General features: G+C 52.3%; 8 protein-coding genes across 8 annotated transcripts; 3 read left to right on the forward strand and 5 right to left on the reverse strand.

Moving 5' to 3' along the window:
• Nucleotides 1–199: 199 nt before the first annotated feature.
• Nucleotides 200–852, forward strand: CKM354_000985200 (glycine decarboxylase subunit H; the record flags this gene model as incomplete). Its single annotated transcript, XM_044805291.1, has 3 exons — nt 200–344; nt 395–457; nt 524–852. The coding sequence occupies 3 exons, from the start codon at nt 200–202 to the stop codon at nt 850–852; spliced, it is 537 nt and encodes a 178-aa protein (XP_044661226.1).
• A 518-nt stretch (nt 853–1,370) lies between these two features.
• CKM354_000985300 (uncharacterized protein) lies at nt 1,371–1,799 on the reverse strand (the record flags this gene model as incomplete). Its single annotated transcript, XM_044805292.1, has 1 exon — nt 1,371–1,799. The coding sequence occupies one exon, from the start codon at nt 1,797–1,799 to the stop codon at nt 1,371–1,373; it is 429 nt and encodes a 142-aa protein (XP_044661227.1).
• A 528-nt stretch (nt 1,800–2,327) lies between these two features.
• On the reverse strand, nt 2,328–2,969 carry CKM354_000985400 (uncharacterized protein; the record flags this gene model as incomplete). Its single annotated transcript, XM_044805293.1, has 1 exon — nt 2,328–2,969. The coding sequence occupies one exon, from the start codon at nt 2,967–2,969 to the stop codon at nt 2,328–2,330; it is 642 nt and encodes a 213-aa protein (XP_044661228.1).
• Nucleotides 2,970–3,251: 282 nt separating this feature from the next.
• CKM354_000985500 (uncharacterized protein) lies at nt 3,252–4,390 on the reverse strand (the record flags this gene model as incomplete). Its single annotated transcript, XM_044805294.1, has 3 exons — nt 3,252–3,868; nt 3,921–4,081; nt 4,131–4,390. 3 exons carry the CDS (start codon nt 4,388–4,390, stop codon nt 3,252–3,254), a joined length of 1,038 nt encoding a protein of 345 aa, XP_044661229.1.
• Nucleotides 4,391–4,885: 495 nt separating this feature from the next.
• Nucleotides 4,886–6,754, forward strand: CKM354_000985600 (uncharacterized protein; the record flags this gene model as incomplete). Its single annotated transcript, XM_044805295.1, has 2 exons — nt 4,886–5,344; nt 5,399–6,754. 2 exons carry the CDS (start codon nt 4,886–4,888, stop codon nt 6,752–6,754), a joined length of 1,815 nt encoding a protein of 604 aa, XP_044661230.1.
• A 62-nt stretch (nt 6,755–6,816) lies between these two features.
• On the reverse strand, nt 6,817–8,465 carry CKM354_000985700 (uncharacterized protein; the record flags this gene model as incomplete). Its single annotated transcript, XM_044805296.1, has 4 exons — nt 6,817–7,278; nt 7,334–7,477; nt 7,593–8,269; nt 8,327–8,465. 4 exons carry the CDS (start codon nt 8,463–8,465, stop codon nt 6,817–6,819), a joined length of 1,422 nt encoding a protein of 473 aa, XP_044661231.1.
• Nucleotides 8,466–9,029: 564 nt separating this feature from the next.
• On the forward strand, nt 9,030–10,628 carry CKM354_000985800 (uncharacterized protein; the record flags this gene model as incomplete). The annotated part of the gene is made up of 3 exons (XM_044805297.1): nt 9,030–9,155; nt 9,206–9,583; nt 9,684–10,628. The coding sequence occupies 3 exons, from the start codon at nt 9,030–9,032 to the stop codon at nt 10,626–10,628; spliced, it is 1,449 nt and encodes a 482-aa protein (XP_044661232.1).
• Nucleotides 10,629–12,131: 1,503 nt separating this feature from the next.
• Nucleotides 12,132–13,418, reverse strand: CKM354_000985900 (uncharacterized protein; the record flags this gene model as incomplete). Its single annotated transcript, XM_044805298.1, has 1 exon — nt 12,132–13,418. One exon carries the CDS (start codon nt 13,416–13,418, stop codon nt 12,132–12,134), a length of 1,287 nt encoding a protein of 428 aa, XP_044661233.1.
• Nucleotides 13,419–13,645: the final 227 nt, after the last annotated feature.

The raw sequence follows: 13,645 nt of genomic DNA on the forward strand, positions 1-13,645 counted from the left end.
GTCGTTGGCGAATGTGTGGAAAGTCGGGGATATCACATCTGTATGTGGAACTGAAGTCCATTCGGCACCAAGGCGGGAGAAGTCCGCGGTGACAGCTGATCGCCGCACTACCCGACCAACCTGAAAGACCCTCGTCCAATGCCGCCGTCAAGCGTCTTCTCTTGTTTCTCCCTCTGAACACACTCACAAAAAACCAGTCATGGCCTCAGCAGTAGCAGGACGAGCTTTTGCGCGCTCATTGGGAGCTTCGAGCGTGGTGCGAAGCAGCAAACCACAATATTTCCGACTCCGAACACAACAGATCGCGAAGCCCGCTGTGCGGAGCTTCACCGCAGGCGCGAAAGGTGCGATAAACATACCGGAGCACGGGCGATAGTATACTGATGCTCTACAGTATGGGAGAAGCGCTATACTGAGGACCACGAGTGGGTGGAACTCTCCGAGGACGGCACAACAGGTAAACACCCCATCACACCTATCCATTCCAACCACACCCCACATTCACATGCTAATCGCGTTTCAGGCACGATTGGTATTTCCCACTACGCTGCCAACGCCCTCGGCGATGTTGTCTTCGTCGAGCTTCCCACCGCCGACCTCGAAGTGTCCGAAGGTGACACTATCGGCGCAGTCGAATCCGTGAAATCCGCATCCGATATCATGACTCCAGTGAGTGGAACCATTGTCGAAGCGAACAGTGCGCTGGAGGATAAGCCTGCAACGATCAACAAGTCTCCCGAAGGAGAAGGGTGGCTCGCGAAGATCAAGCTTTCGGATCCTAAGGAGTTGGAGAAGTTGAAGACGGCCGAGGAGTATAAGAAGTTCACTGAGGAGGCAGATCAAGATCACTAGATGAGTTGGCAGTCTTGTGAGTTGACAAAAGCATGAGGCGCACCGCGGGCAGGATATGGAGTTCAACAATGTTGTAACGAGCGAGGATCTCAACAGACACAGCAGCTACGGCCACGCGGCCAGACAGGTGAGAAGTAGACGGAGACCGAGATCATCCCGTCGCTTCAGAAGAAGCATTGACATCTATTAATCATGTGAACTTCTTTCCCAATTTCCATGGCCAAGGCATTCGCTGCCTCGACCAGTTCTCTCGCCAGACCAGCGCCATCTGCTCCTCGCGAGCAACCCAACTGCATAAAGTACAGCAGCCTCCCATCATGGCCTCTCGTTCCTTGGACATCCCTTTGCTTGTCGCACGACTTCATCCACTCTACCAAACCATCCCTCAGGCTTCCCAACGCAAGGATTCTCGCTGTGCTGTAAAGTGTTGTCGACGACATTCGCAGCCCGATATCTCGAGTACTAAGCAACGATGTGCAGGGCATACGATCTCGAGGATTCCAAACTTGTCGGACGTCTCAGGACCAAGGAACACTAGGACCTCTGTTCCTCATGTTCGATGACGTGCTTTTCAGCCTCAGCGTAAATGGGACATCACCGGGCAATGCACAGGTTTTCCTCAAGAAGTGAGGATTGCGCCGACAGTAGATGGCCACCGCTTTCTGGATTTTGCGTGTGTCAAATTCAATCCACTTCGTCGTGTCGACATCTTCCATGTACTTGGCGCGTAGCATCTCTTTGCTATTTAATATGCTGAGGTACTCTCGGGAAATCTGCTTGTTCGCTCCAGCTAGTCCGTTTTGTTGTCCCTGATCCATGGCGACCAGTGTATAGATCTTGTTCCGCAGCTCGGAAGGGAGCGCGAGGAGTAAAGGTCCTGCGGCGACGTTCTTTTCGATTTGGCTTGCAGCGAGGGCCTGCAGCTGTTCGAGTTCCGGGGTGGTCATGGAGTGGAGTAGCGCAGCCGCTTGTTCTAGATTGGAGGGTTTCATCGCTATCGCCAGCCCGCAGTAGTGTTCCTTGCGTGTTGGTTAGGTACCAAAGGTGATTTGGTAGGCGACTTGATTATGAACATGAAAAAAAATGTGGTTCGAAAGGGCGGCTTGGGACGCAAAAGGCCAGTTTGCTTGAACTTACATTACACTTCGCTCGCTACCACCAGTTTGAGGCCACCAGACTGAGACCACCGAGAAAGGTACAATATGCTTACGACCCATGGGGTTCATTCTCCGCCAAGATGAAGGTCAGCAGCCTTCGCTCAATGTAATCATCATACTCGCGGGTTTGAATTTCTAGGATAATGCAGCCATCATCGCCACGCGCAAGCTCTGTGCACCCAGAACCACGAATCACCAAAGTCCACATGCGTCTCCTCGTCGCACTCCGTCATGCTAACAACAGCCTTTTTAGCACCAGTATAATCAGGTCTTGTTCTCATCGTCTCTCAAGCTCCTTTCTCATGATGTCTGCTGCCTTCATACTTCATCATTGTTGTCCCGTGGTTGCTTGTCTGCACGATAATGGTCGATTCCCTTTACCTTAATTTCGAAGACAAAGCACCCTTCACTGGAACCGGCTATCTCAAGCATGCCCCAGAAGCTGCACTGAGCCGGGTCATTGCACTTCTCTAAATGTGCATCGTCGAGCCTAGTCTTATCAACGACCCTTCTCTCGGCACTAGCATAGCCGGAAGAATGGAAATATCGAAACCACATGTCGTCAAGCCCGAGAAGCTCGTGTGCAAAGAACGATCGGGCTGAGAGCAGCTTGCGAACGTCGACTTCATCCCATTGCATCGCGGTGACATCTACCAAGTATTTGGCGCGGACCATCTCTTTACTGTTCAGAACACTGAGGTACTCGCTCGAAATTTGCTTGTTCGCCACAGCCAGCCCGTTCTCTTGGCGTTCGACGTCCGTAATGCTGAAGATTTGACTGACGGCGACAAGGTCGTAGATTTCGTTGCGCAGCTCGGCCGAAAGAGATAGGAAAGGGAATGGTATGTAGTGCTCTTCGAGCTCTTTTGCAGTAAGCTTCTGCAGCGTCTCGAGCTCGGCGACGCTCATCCGCTTGAGCAAGGCGGCTGCCTGCTGAAGATTGGTGGTGACGACAGGCATAGTCGGGCGAAAGCGGGTTATCGCAAGTGTTGGGTCGGTGCGAACAGTCGCAAGTCGTTGTACAGCTTGATGTTGACTCCGAGGTGAGTACTGAAGTCGAAGCCAAGTGCGGACCCAGCGGTAGCTTGATCGCAGGCAGTCGCGATACCTCCTGCCTCAACAGACCTCACATCGCTCGTTTAAATCCGAGAAGGCAGGAACAACTCAAGCTTGCCACGAATGTCTTGCTTCGTGGCCGCAGATGTGATGTAGCGGTCGGTTCGAGCTGGACTATGGCAAACTTCATTCTTCTTCGCCAAAGCTGAGCTCAGGGTACTTCACTTGCTTCGCAGCAGCCTCAACAGTCTCCCTCAGGTAGTTGTTTTGCGCCCAAAAGCTTCCACTAAAATCCATGTCATACCAGTAATTGACCGAGCATGAGTACCCTTCTTCGCCCGAGCTCTGCGACACTTTGTGGTACCACATCGCAGGCAAGTACATCATGTCTCCCTCGTATAGGGTGACTCGCATTGGCTTAGACGACTTCGAGTATAGCGACGCCCGCGCGTCCGGCTCATCAGGATCCCAGATTGGTGTCGGAACTAGTTCGCTATCCTCGTATGCCTGTGGCTCGAGTGTCGACTGATCGTCGCCGGTCGGCTGGTACCTCGCGAATTGGATTGGGACTTCATTCACACACGGCATCTCGATCGGTGGGAGCAAAACAAAGTGCTTCTCTCCCCGGACCTGGACGTAGACATTTTCGTAGTTGTCCTTGTGCAAGGCTGTGACAGATCTCTCGTTGCCCAGCCAGAAGTTTACTGCGTCAGGTTCTGCATCTAATGCCGTGCTGGCGAAGTCAATGCTATTAGGCACATCTGCAAACAGAGCCGAGTACTCTGCACGGAGATTATCATTTTCTACAGTTTTCCAGGTCAGCTACAAGCCGGGATTGGGATTGGAAGTGCTTACGTGTCTGCGCGTACTTGACATTCCTGCCACTTCTCTCCTGCTCTGACATATGCGCTTCAGCTTGAACATAGCCCAGGAAGTCGCTAAAACTCTCCTTCTGTTCATATGGTTCGACCAGTATCAGATTCTCATACTTGTCCTCCACCAACCCATCTGCATTTCTGAACCACTCAGCATGAATGAAAGAAACGACCACTACGCACCACCTACCCTCTCGGCGTCGTGGCCACATTGACCGCAGCATCGCCCATCACCTCGCGAAGGTACGACGCGTCCCATTGCCGCACCGCTCGCCAAGAGCAAGCACCTCTCCGCACGACAAATGGTCGATTCCTGCCCACGTAGCGCGCAAACTGCAACGCCGTGGGCTGGGCGGTGAGCTCATCGATTACACAAGCATTGAGTTCGTGATAGGTGTCGATAAGATTTAGCACAACGTCTTGATGTTCTCGCTCGTCGGCTTGTGCCATGTTTCGGGGCGACCTAAAGCCCGCCGGGAGAACCGGTCTCCTTAAGCAGGGAGTCACGCACGAATTGCGTGGTGCAAGCGTACTGTACGGTCGGATATTGCCAGGGTAGTGGAAGTCTCCTGTACGGCCGATGTGCGAAGGGACCTCGATACACAGAGGGCAAGTGCTGGTACGACACGGACTCTCGGTCGCGCTAAACTCCGCCCACTCTCGTCCGATTACTTTTCACCGAGTCCATAATAAGACCGCATGAACCGGGCAGCCATCGACACCTGTGATCAACTAATCACCTCTAGGGCTGCTCTAGACTTTTTTCGGTCTTGATGAGTCGTGACAGTGCACCGGTAACAGGCGTGCCTGCAAGGTAGGGCTTGCTTCCGGGCGATCCTCTCTCGAGCCGATGGACTTGTCTTTGACTACCCTCAACCTCGTCTCACTTACCTCCTAGAGGACAGACATGATTCTGCTCAACCTAGGAGCACGCGTCCATCTGCCATGAAGCGCGTCAGGAGTCCGCATGCGCCCACGAAGACCGTCACCATGGCTGCGGACGTTCGCAGGGACAGCGTCCCAGCACGCACATTCGAAGACATGCCCTCGCTGAAACAAATGCCTCCGGCGATGGCGTATACGTCGCCCGCAACGAGTACAATTCCCCTGAACGAAGATGGAGGACGCCGACCTGCGACGACGCTCCCGCTGAACCTCATTGCGCACATCATGTCATACCTCGACGATGTTGGGGATATGGCGCGGATTGCGCGGACAAGCAGGCTCATGTACTACATGTGCTTACCGCAACTATACCAGCGTGTGAATCTCCATTCGTACGGAGAAATGAGATATGTCAATGGGAGGCCGGAAGGATTTGGCGCTGGAAGCCCATTCATGATGGCATTAAACGGGTTGTGCACCAAAGGTCATGCCACACTGGTTCAAGAGCTGAAAGTTTGGGTGAGTGGATAAAAATGCTGAGATTTGGGCAGAGCAACACTGATACTGCGGCAGGGCAAATGGCAGGAGTTGGGCATCGATGACTTCGCCAAAGGCAGGGTGCCCGATACCTCGATGATGTTGAACATAATCCTTCGCGCCGCGACAGATAAAATGACCAAGCTCAAGTCATTCTCCTGGGAACTCGATTGCAAACCTCTCAAGACTTTGTACCAAGGTCTCGGGACTCACAACACTCTCACCACTCTGACCTTGCGATTTCCAACAATTCGAGTTCCGCGGCCATCAGTGATAATTCCGCCCATGCCGAACTTACGCGCCTTTCAACTGCTGGACTACGATCCTCTATGCTATCCGGACGATCTTAGCATGCTCTTTCTAGGCTCGAAGAAGCTCGAAGACGTGCGCCTGCACTTCTCTCCACGCATGCGCGCAGAGGCAGAAAACACGATGAGTCTAGGCGCCTTTTTCGGGCGATGCTACAAGGCGGACTACAAGCTCCAAGTGAAGCATTTCGCGCTCCAGAATTGGTTTGGTCAGAACGTGCTCAGCTTTGACCAAATCTTTGATGACCAGACCTGCACCAGTGCCACCTTCATCGATACGTTTGGCGGAAACGACCCCCGCACAATATTTGTCGACGAAACGTGGAATGCGGTTCCGCATGATCTTGATGTGCCTTTCGATCGCATACGGGTCAATGAGATTTCGCCGCGTCATGTTGAAATCATGCGCAAAACGAGTAAGAGCATGAGAGCATTGTACCTAATCAGTAACGCAAAGCGCCAAAAGACAGGTTACACCCCAGCGTCCAATGCAAGTAACGGCGAGCCTCCCACACCCAATGGCGACACAGCGCATTCCCCGTACGATCCAAACAAGGACCCAGAATGGATCTCGCTTGGCAAAGAATACATTCATACGATAGGAGATCACCACGGAAGCACCCTCAAGCACTTACTTCTGAGCGACGTGTGGGCAGTACCGCGAGAAGATCTGGCCTATCTCGTGCGCACGTGCACCCAGCTCGAGCAACTTGGCCTCGCACTTGACGATGTTCAACACGAATCCATTCGCCTTCTTGGCCCATTCTTACCGAACCTGAAATGTCTCCGGATTCTGGATAACGAGCAGCTTCGACAGCACTTTGCTCTGTACTCACACGAGCACCGCATGTACCAAATGTCCAACGAACTTGCGACGCGTGGGCCGTTGCACCTCGAGTTTATCTGTCTGGGCGACGTTTGTTACAAAATTGGAGGCCTAATTGAGGTCCCGCAAGAGAACGGCACCATCGAAGTACAGCGCCAAATCACCATGGTTGATAAGAGCGAGGCCATGAAATTCGAAATCTGGCATCTGGATACGCTCGACATCACCGTTGATCCGATTGCGCCGTTCACGAAGTGAACATTCGCTCACTGCACTGCTTTGTTTCGACACCAATTCTCCGACTCGCGTTGGCGGGAACCTCATTCAAGCACAGGATTCTGCTCCGTGTCTGGGAACAGCTTGGACCACTTGCTGTGGAGCACTCTGCCGTCTTTGATCACAGCCAGCAAGTGCTTTTGCGGCCGCGCCAAGACCTCGATGTCCTCGAGCGGATTGGCGTTGAGGATTATCAGATCCGCGATTGTCCCCTCCTTGATGCGTCCGAGCTTATCCTCTTGCCGGAGCATTCGGGCAGCATTGACTGTTGCGGATTGCAGGATCTTCAGGTTCGACAAGCCGGCTTGTTTCCGTAGAGAGAACTCACTGGCTTGCATAACTTCGAGTGGCCCTAGCAGATCAGTGCCGTAGCACATGGTCACCCCGGCTTTGTCTGCTATTTGGATGCTCCGCAGACCAGCTTCCAGGACTTGGAGATTCTTGGCAGCTATTGAAGGGGGAAGGAAGTTGCCAAACTCTTTGCTCGCCATGGTTTGGTACGTGATCTCATGAAGGTCAGCATTATTTTGTGCAGCAAGGATGTGGTCAGAGTATGCTTACGAGCGTTGGAGTCAAGAAGACATTGTTCTTGGCCATGAGCTCGGCTGTTGGTTCATCGACCAGGTTGCCATGTTCGATGCCAAGCACTCCATTCTCGACCGCATTGCGTATCGCAGCTGGAGTGTACGCATGTGCTGTCACCCACTACAAAGCACACAGTCAGGGGTCAGCAATTTGTAAAAGTAAGCGCATGTGATCAACGAGCAGACCACAACCGCGATCCGCGGAATGCGCGCACAACAAATGTATTAGTACTCACAGTCCCGGAATCACTCGCCACTTTTGTAAACGCTCGGATTTCCTCCGGCGTATATTGCAGATTTCTCAGCTTGTCAGTCGGAGACACCACCCCTCCAGATAGCATAATCTTCAGAAAATCCGCGCCTTGTCGAAGCTCTTCACGAGCTGCATGCAAACATTGCTCCACACCATCTGCTATTCGACCCAAACCTCGAGTATTTCCGCCACAACACGCATACTCCTCGTCTTTGGAACTCCGCATATCCCCATGCCCACCCGTCTGCGAAATGCCATGCCCCGCGATGAATAATCGTGGACCAGGGTATAGTCCTTCGGCCAAAGCTTCTTTCAATGCCAGACCTGCTCCTCCACAATCGCGTACGGTGGTGAAACCACGTTTTAGAATTTCTCGAGCTAGATATGGTTGTCTCAGTAATGCGGTCTCGGCATGTTGAGTCATCGTGTCTTTGAGACCGTCTTCGCCAGGGGGAGTGGCGAGGTGCACGTGGCAGTCTATGAGGCCGGGACAAATGTAGCGGCCTTGGAGGTTGATGATTGTGATTTCTTCGTTGGCGGTCCATTTGAAGACTTCGTCGTTGGGGTTTGTGGGGCTGGAGTTTAGTTTTGTCATGCGGTGGATTAGGCCGTCTTTTATGTCGATTGTTACGTGGGAGTGGAGGGAGCCATCTTTGGGGTCTGTGGGATATTGATTAGTAGATGGTGTTGGGAAGATGCAGTGGAGGGTTTTGGTACCGATTAATTGGGCGTCGATGAGGCGATAGCGCTTGTGAGGGACTTTTGTCCAAGGCTTCAATGGGTTGGCCATTTGATAATTTGCGCTTGACGTTGTTTCGTTGACTGTGAGGTCGAGGTCGGAACTTTCGTTTGTCATGGCTTGTCCGGCGAAGGTGCGTTCGAAGGTTGGCCCGTGCGCTGCGCCGGCTCAAACTCTGTCGCGGCTTCAAGACTCTTTCCTTCACTTCTGCAGATGCACAGGCAATCGCGCAAGCTCGCGAATGTTCCAGGAAGGCAATGATATGAGCGTACGAGTGTTCCAGAAGTATATCTCTTGTATGCAGCCAGCGATAAGGACTCGGAGTCGTCCGCCGAACGGCCGGCAGCAGCGGCCACGGATATCACAAAGCTGAGCCACGAGAGGTCATTAAGCATCGATCCTGGCAATTCCACATGATGCGAGACGGCAATAGCACTCCGTTACCTCGAAAGATAGGCTTTGAATTGTACTGCTGATGCTACAATCCCCTCATTTCATTGCTCCCCCCAAGCCGTCGCACATCGACGTAACGAGCAGATCCTTTCCAGAACTGTCGATGCTTGCCCTATCGCCGGCACGAGCACACTGCAGGCCGAAACTGTCGTTGCCCGCGCTTCAGACTATGAGCTCTCAATAAATTTGGCATCTCCCCTTCTTGGCGAGGCATGGCTACGGACCACCATGATTGAAGAAAAGAAATTACCCCATGAGGAGCTCGATATACAGCATGGAATTCACGTTAACATCACAGATCCCGATGCGGAACGACGCGTGCTTCGCAAAATCGACCTCATAGTTCTCCCGATGGTCAGTCATCAAGGCAACAGACAACAGGACCACCCAGCTCACACAATCAGATGTGCCTCGTGTTCTTCACGCAATATCTCGACAAACAGAGTCTTTCTTACGCATCGATTTACGGCTTGCTCGAAGATCTGAACCTGAGCTCTACACAGTACAGCTGGCTGACAAGTTGCTTCTACATGGCACAACTGGCCTCCGAGTGGCCTTTTATCTACCTTATGAGCAGATTTCCCATTGCAAAATTCGTGGGCTTGACTGTCATTCTATGGGGTGGAGTTTGCATGTGCCTTGCTGCTCCGAACAACTTTGCAAGCTTCGCAGCTGTTCGGTGTCTGCTCGGTTTCACTGAGGGCGCAGTCAGTCCGGCATTCATCACTATCACGAGTATATGGTACAAGAAGGAAGAGCACCCAATGAGGGTGGGAATGTGGGTAAGTGCTGCAAAGCTGAATTGATTCTCGGTGTCGTTCTCGCAGCAAGCATCAGAGGACCACAAGCACTGGACACATAAACTAATGCATCTGCTCACAGGTCACCTGCAACGGTCTCGCCCAGATTGTCGGCTCTCTCATGATGTACGGCATCGGCGAAAACCTGTCCCACCTTTCTATCGCTCCCTGGCGCCTAATGTTCCTGCTCTGCGGCGCAGTAACCATATTCGCTGGCATAATTTTCTTCCTCCTCATGCCTGCTGGACCCGACACAGCCTGGTTCCTCACTCCAGACGAGCGCATCGTCGCAGCAAAACGTCTCGCATCCCAGCATGACGGCGGAGACAAAACTTCATTCTCATGGAAGCAATTCAAAGAAGCCTGTCTCGACATCAAAACCTTCCACGTCTTCATGTTTGGCATCTTAGTCACAATGTGCTCTCCAGTTCTCACCTTCGCAAGCCTAGTCATCAAGAATTTGGGCTACACATCTCCTCAAACCCTCCTCTACGGCTCTCCTTCCGGTGCAATACAAATCGCCTTCATCTGGGTCGGAGTCCTCGGATGTCTTTGGTTTCCCAATCGCCGGAACCTCGTCGTCCTCATTCTGTGCGTGGTACCCCTCACCGGATGCATTCTGCTCACCATTCTTCCGCTCTCCGCAGGCTGGGGCATGATCGTCGCGAGCTGGCTTGCATCCGTCATCAGCTCACAGTTCAGTATTCTCATGTCCTTGTCTGCGAGCAACGTCCGCGGAAATACGAAGAAAGCTTTCGTCAATGCTGTGTTTTTCGTGGGGTATAGCACGGGTTGTATCGCGGCGCCACAGCTTTGGACGGAACCGCCGAGGTATCGAGCGGGAGTCATTTGCGCGTTGGTAGATTGGGGTCTGGTGTATGTCTTCATTCCGAGTTATTGGTATCTATGCTGGAGAGATAATAGAGTGCGGGACGGGTTACAGTGTGATGAGGCTGAGAGTATGAGATTTATAGAGGGGGCCGATGTCACTGATAAGGAGGACAAGTCGTTTCGGTATACGACATAACCCGAGGACTTCAAAGCCCACAGCTCGGTAGAGAGCGTACCATGCTGAGATCAAAATGGAGGGGCAAAAGGTTCTCAACAAGCAGCTCGATAGACCGGTGGGCCTCCGCATGACACCGCCGACTTGAGCCTTCAAGGACGCATGTTCGACCACTCGTGATTCTCCTGTTAGTCAGTCGCAGAGCAACAAAAGGCAAAAGGCAAAATCGCGCAGCTTCAAACATGAAGAATAACGATTCGAATCAATCAAGAGAAATCGAAACAAAAAGACAAAGTCCACGGAGCACCAACCGGCGTTCGAACCCCTGACCTGCGCGACGTTCACGACAAAACAGCAAAACGACAAGCTGGCAATCCTGTTTATGGGGATCTACCGGAACTAAAGTCGGCGATGAGTTACCAACTTGTCTGAGTAAGCACAATTGCTGGCGGAATATGAACGTCAATTGCTGCCGAACGGACTTGCGCCCTATCGTGCAGTAGCTCGCTTCCTCGACCACGCTAACACGTCGCGATCTTGAGCAAGAGAGATCACTTGAGCACAGGAGATTCGCCGGCACCGTCGTACTCTTCGTCCAGCATCACAATACACGGACACTCACTGAGGCATCGATGTATGCCTAACTCGAGGACCTCAATTTGAGCTGCAATCGACATACGAACGGCCAGTGAGCAGGTCTTAGATTGCAAGATTCTTCGGCTGTTCAACATGAGCCACGAGAGTGACCTGAACTTTTCGAGGATTGGACTCTTGCTGTATGTGTTCATGTCGAGTCATTTGATACTTCTGCTGAAGAGATGATGGGTCGCGATCTGGCGACGCGAGAAGTGGAAGTGGCTTTGTTGACGGCGCAGATGCTGGACATAGGGAGGACGCAATACCTCTCGAGATTTTTGATGAGTTAACATCGGCGCTGTATTTCCACGCAGTGGATACTCGTTATGGATCTGAAGTGAGACCTCCCTTTCCGCGAAATCAGCGTAGAGTAGAGCGCGTGTCTCCGCACCCACAACAGCACTCATTCGCTTTGAATTTTTCACTACAACTAATACATACTACATACTAGAGTTACACTATTTGGCTACCTAAATCTCTCTTCGCGGCCGTAGACGCGTCCCAGTCCCAATCCACCAACGCCAAAAGCCGAAAACTGCCTTGCCCGTGTGTACTGTATACCACCATACCAGAAGTACAGTAATGCTGAATGTTGATGATGCTGATGATGTATCGTAATTATGTTCTTTTCCCCTTTGCGATGAAGAATCCGAATTGAGCCCTGCCGAGGGGGTATAACTGTCAAACAAAAGATCCGAGATCGTTACCGCCGTGCCGTAATTACCCAGAAACCAGGAGAGGAGTGATGTCTCTTTTGTGTCGTTGTTGTTTTCGTTGCTGAAGAGTCTTTGCCGCCGTCCTTGATTTCCCATGCCCAAGTGCTGTTGTGCCAGTAGTATCCGTCGCGCCGTTCTTGTCAATATCCCAAGCGCATCCGCATACCAATCCTCACAGCCGTGCCCTCTGCTTCCCATACGCCTCCGCCATAGCCTCCTGTCTCGCCTTCTCAATCGCCGCAATCCTCGCCTTCTCCATCTCATTCGCCATCCTCCTATGCAACTTCTCAATCATCTTCGTAACCTTCTTATCATCCCACGCATGGTGGCCACGAAGGTACTCTTCAATCTTATCCAAACTAAAATGATGATTCCTCTTCCCCTTAGACTTCTCCCGAAGATGTGTCATAAAATGATCCAAAGCGTTGTCAGAACGACCAATTTCTTTCGTGCATGACGGAAGAGGACACGGAAAAGCTCGCACATTACTGTGCGAAAGCATGTGTCGTTTGAGGTGTTCGGCACGATCGAAGCTCGCATTGCAAATTGTGCCGTTGTCTTTTTTGTGAGTGCAACGGTTCATTTTGACGGTGCGAGGCGTTTCGGAGATGACATGTCTTTTCCCTTCTTGGTCGGTTACGAGTGAGAACTTTGGACCTTCGCACTTGACATGGCAGATGCCAGTGTCGTACTCGGAGAAGATCTTGGCTCTGGCCTGAGACTTGCGAACTTTTCTGTTGGATGGCCGTCTTTGGATACGAGAGCCGCTGGGAGAGGCTGGGTAGTGGATGTCGCGCCAGATCTGTGATTTTGTGGGTGTGCCGGCGAACTCATCCTTGATGAACTCCTCTTTTACCATCACGTAGTCTTCCTCGGATGGATTCATGTAGTGCTCCATTGGGCTTGGAGGTCCGACTGATTCCCAGCCACTGCTTCCTGTCATGTTGGAGTTGAAGCTCTGCGCGAAGTCGTTTTGACTTTGATCATACTGAGGATAGTGATCCATCGGATAGTCGTCTTGGGGACCCAGTTGAGATGGAACGACTACTCGTGGCTGTGCATGAAAAGATGGAACCGCCGGTACATTGGGAAATACTGACTGCTCCAGCGACGCGTTCATGGACGCCGAAGGATTGGCACACATAGAAGCATGCGGCGCATGCTGGTGTCCGAGATTCTGCACGCTATGGTAGAGCGTATCCGCCAGTCCGTGCTGTAGAGCAGGACCAAAGGAGCCGTGTTGGGGATCCTGCCACATTTCGTTTCGCATGGGTGAAGAATCTGATATTTGCAATGGCATGCTCTGGGTGGACATTGGTAGGCCGTGCGGGTAGGACATATCGCACATAGGCTGCTGCTGAGTCAACGTGCACCCGGTCTCCATCTGAGCAGGCAGGGCAGCGTGCATCTCCGATGTCTCATGCCACTGGTGGACAAAGCTGTCAGTGGAGTTGACCATTGAGTGGACTGGTGTCGCAGGCTGCGAGAAACTGGAAATCGACGACGGCCCGGAATGATGTGTCGTATCCGACATTGAAGAGAAGGCCAGCGAAGGTCTCCTCGAATCTTGCGCCGATGAGGGAGGCGTCAGTGGTCCCCATCCTGAAAAAGACTGCGCCTGCTGTGGCAGACAAGGCTTCTGATCAAACACGCTATGCGTATCGATGCCCGGCACAACTAAGCCAC

The sequence above is a fragment of the Cercospora kikuchii genome, assembly GCF_019650295.1.
Source record: "Cercospora kikuchii DNA, contig_00006, whole genome shotgun sequence".
NCBI lineage: Eukaryota > Fungi > Ascomycota > Dothideomycetes > Mycosphaerellales > Mycosphaerellaceae > Cercospora > Cercospora kikuchii.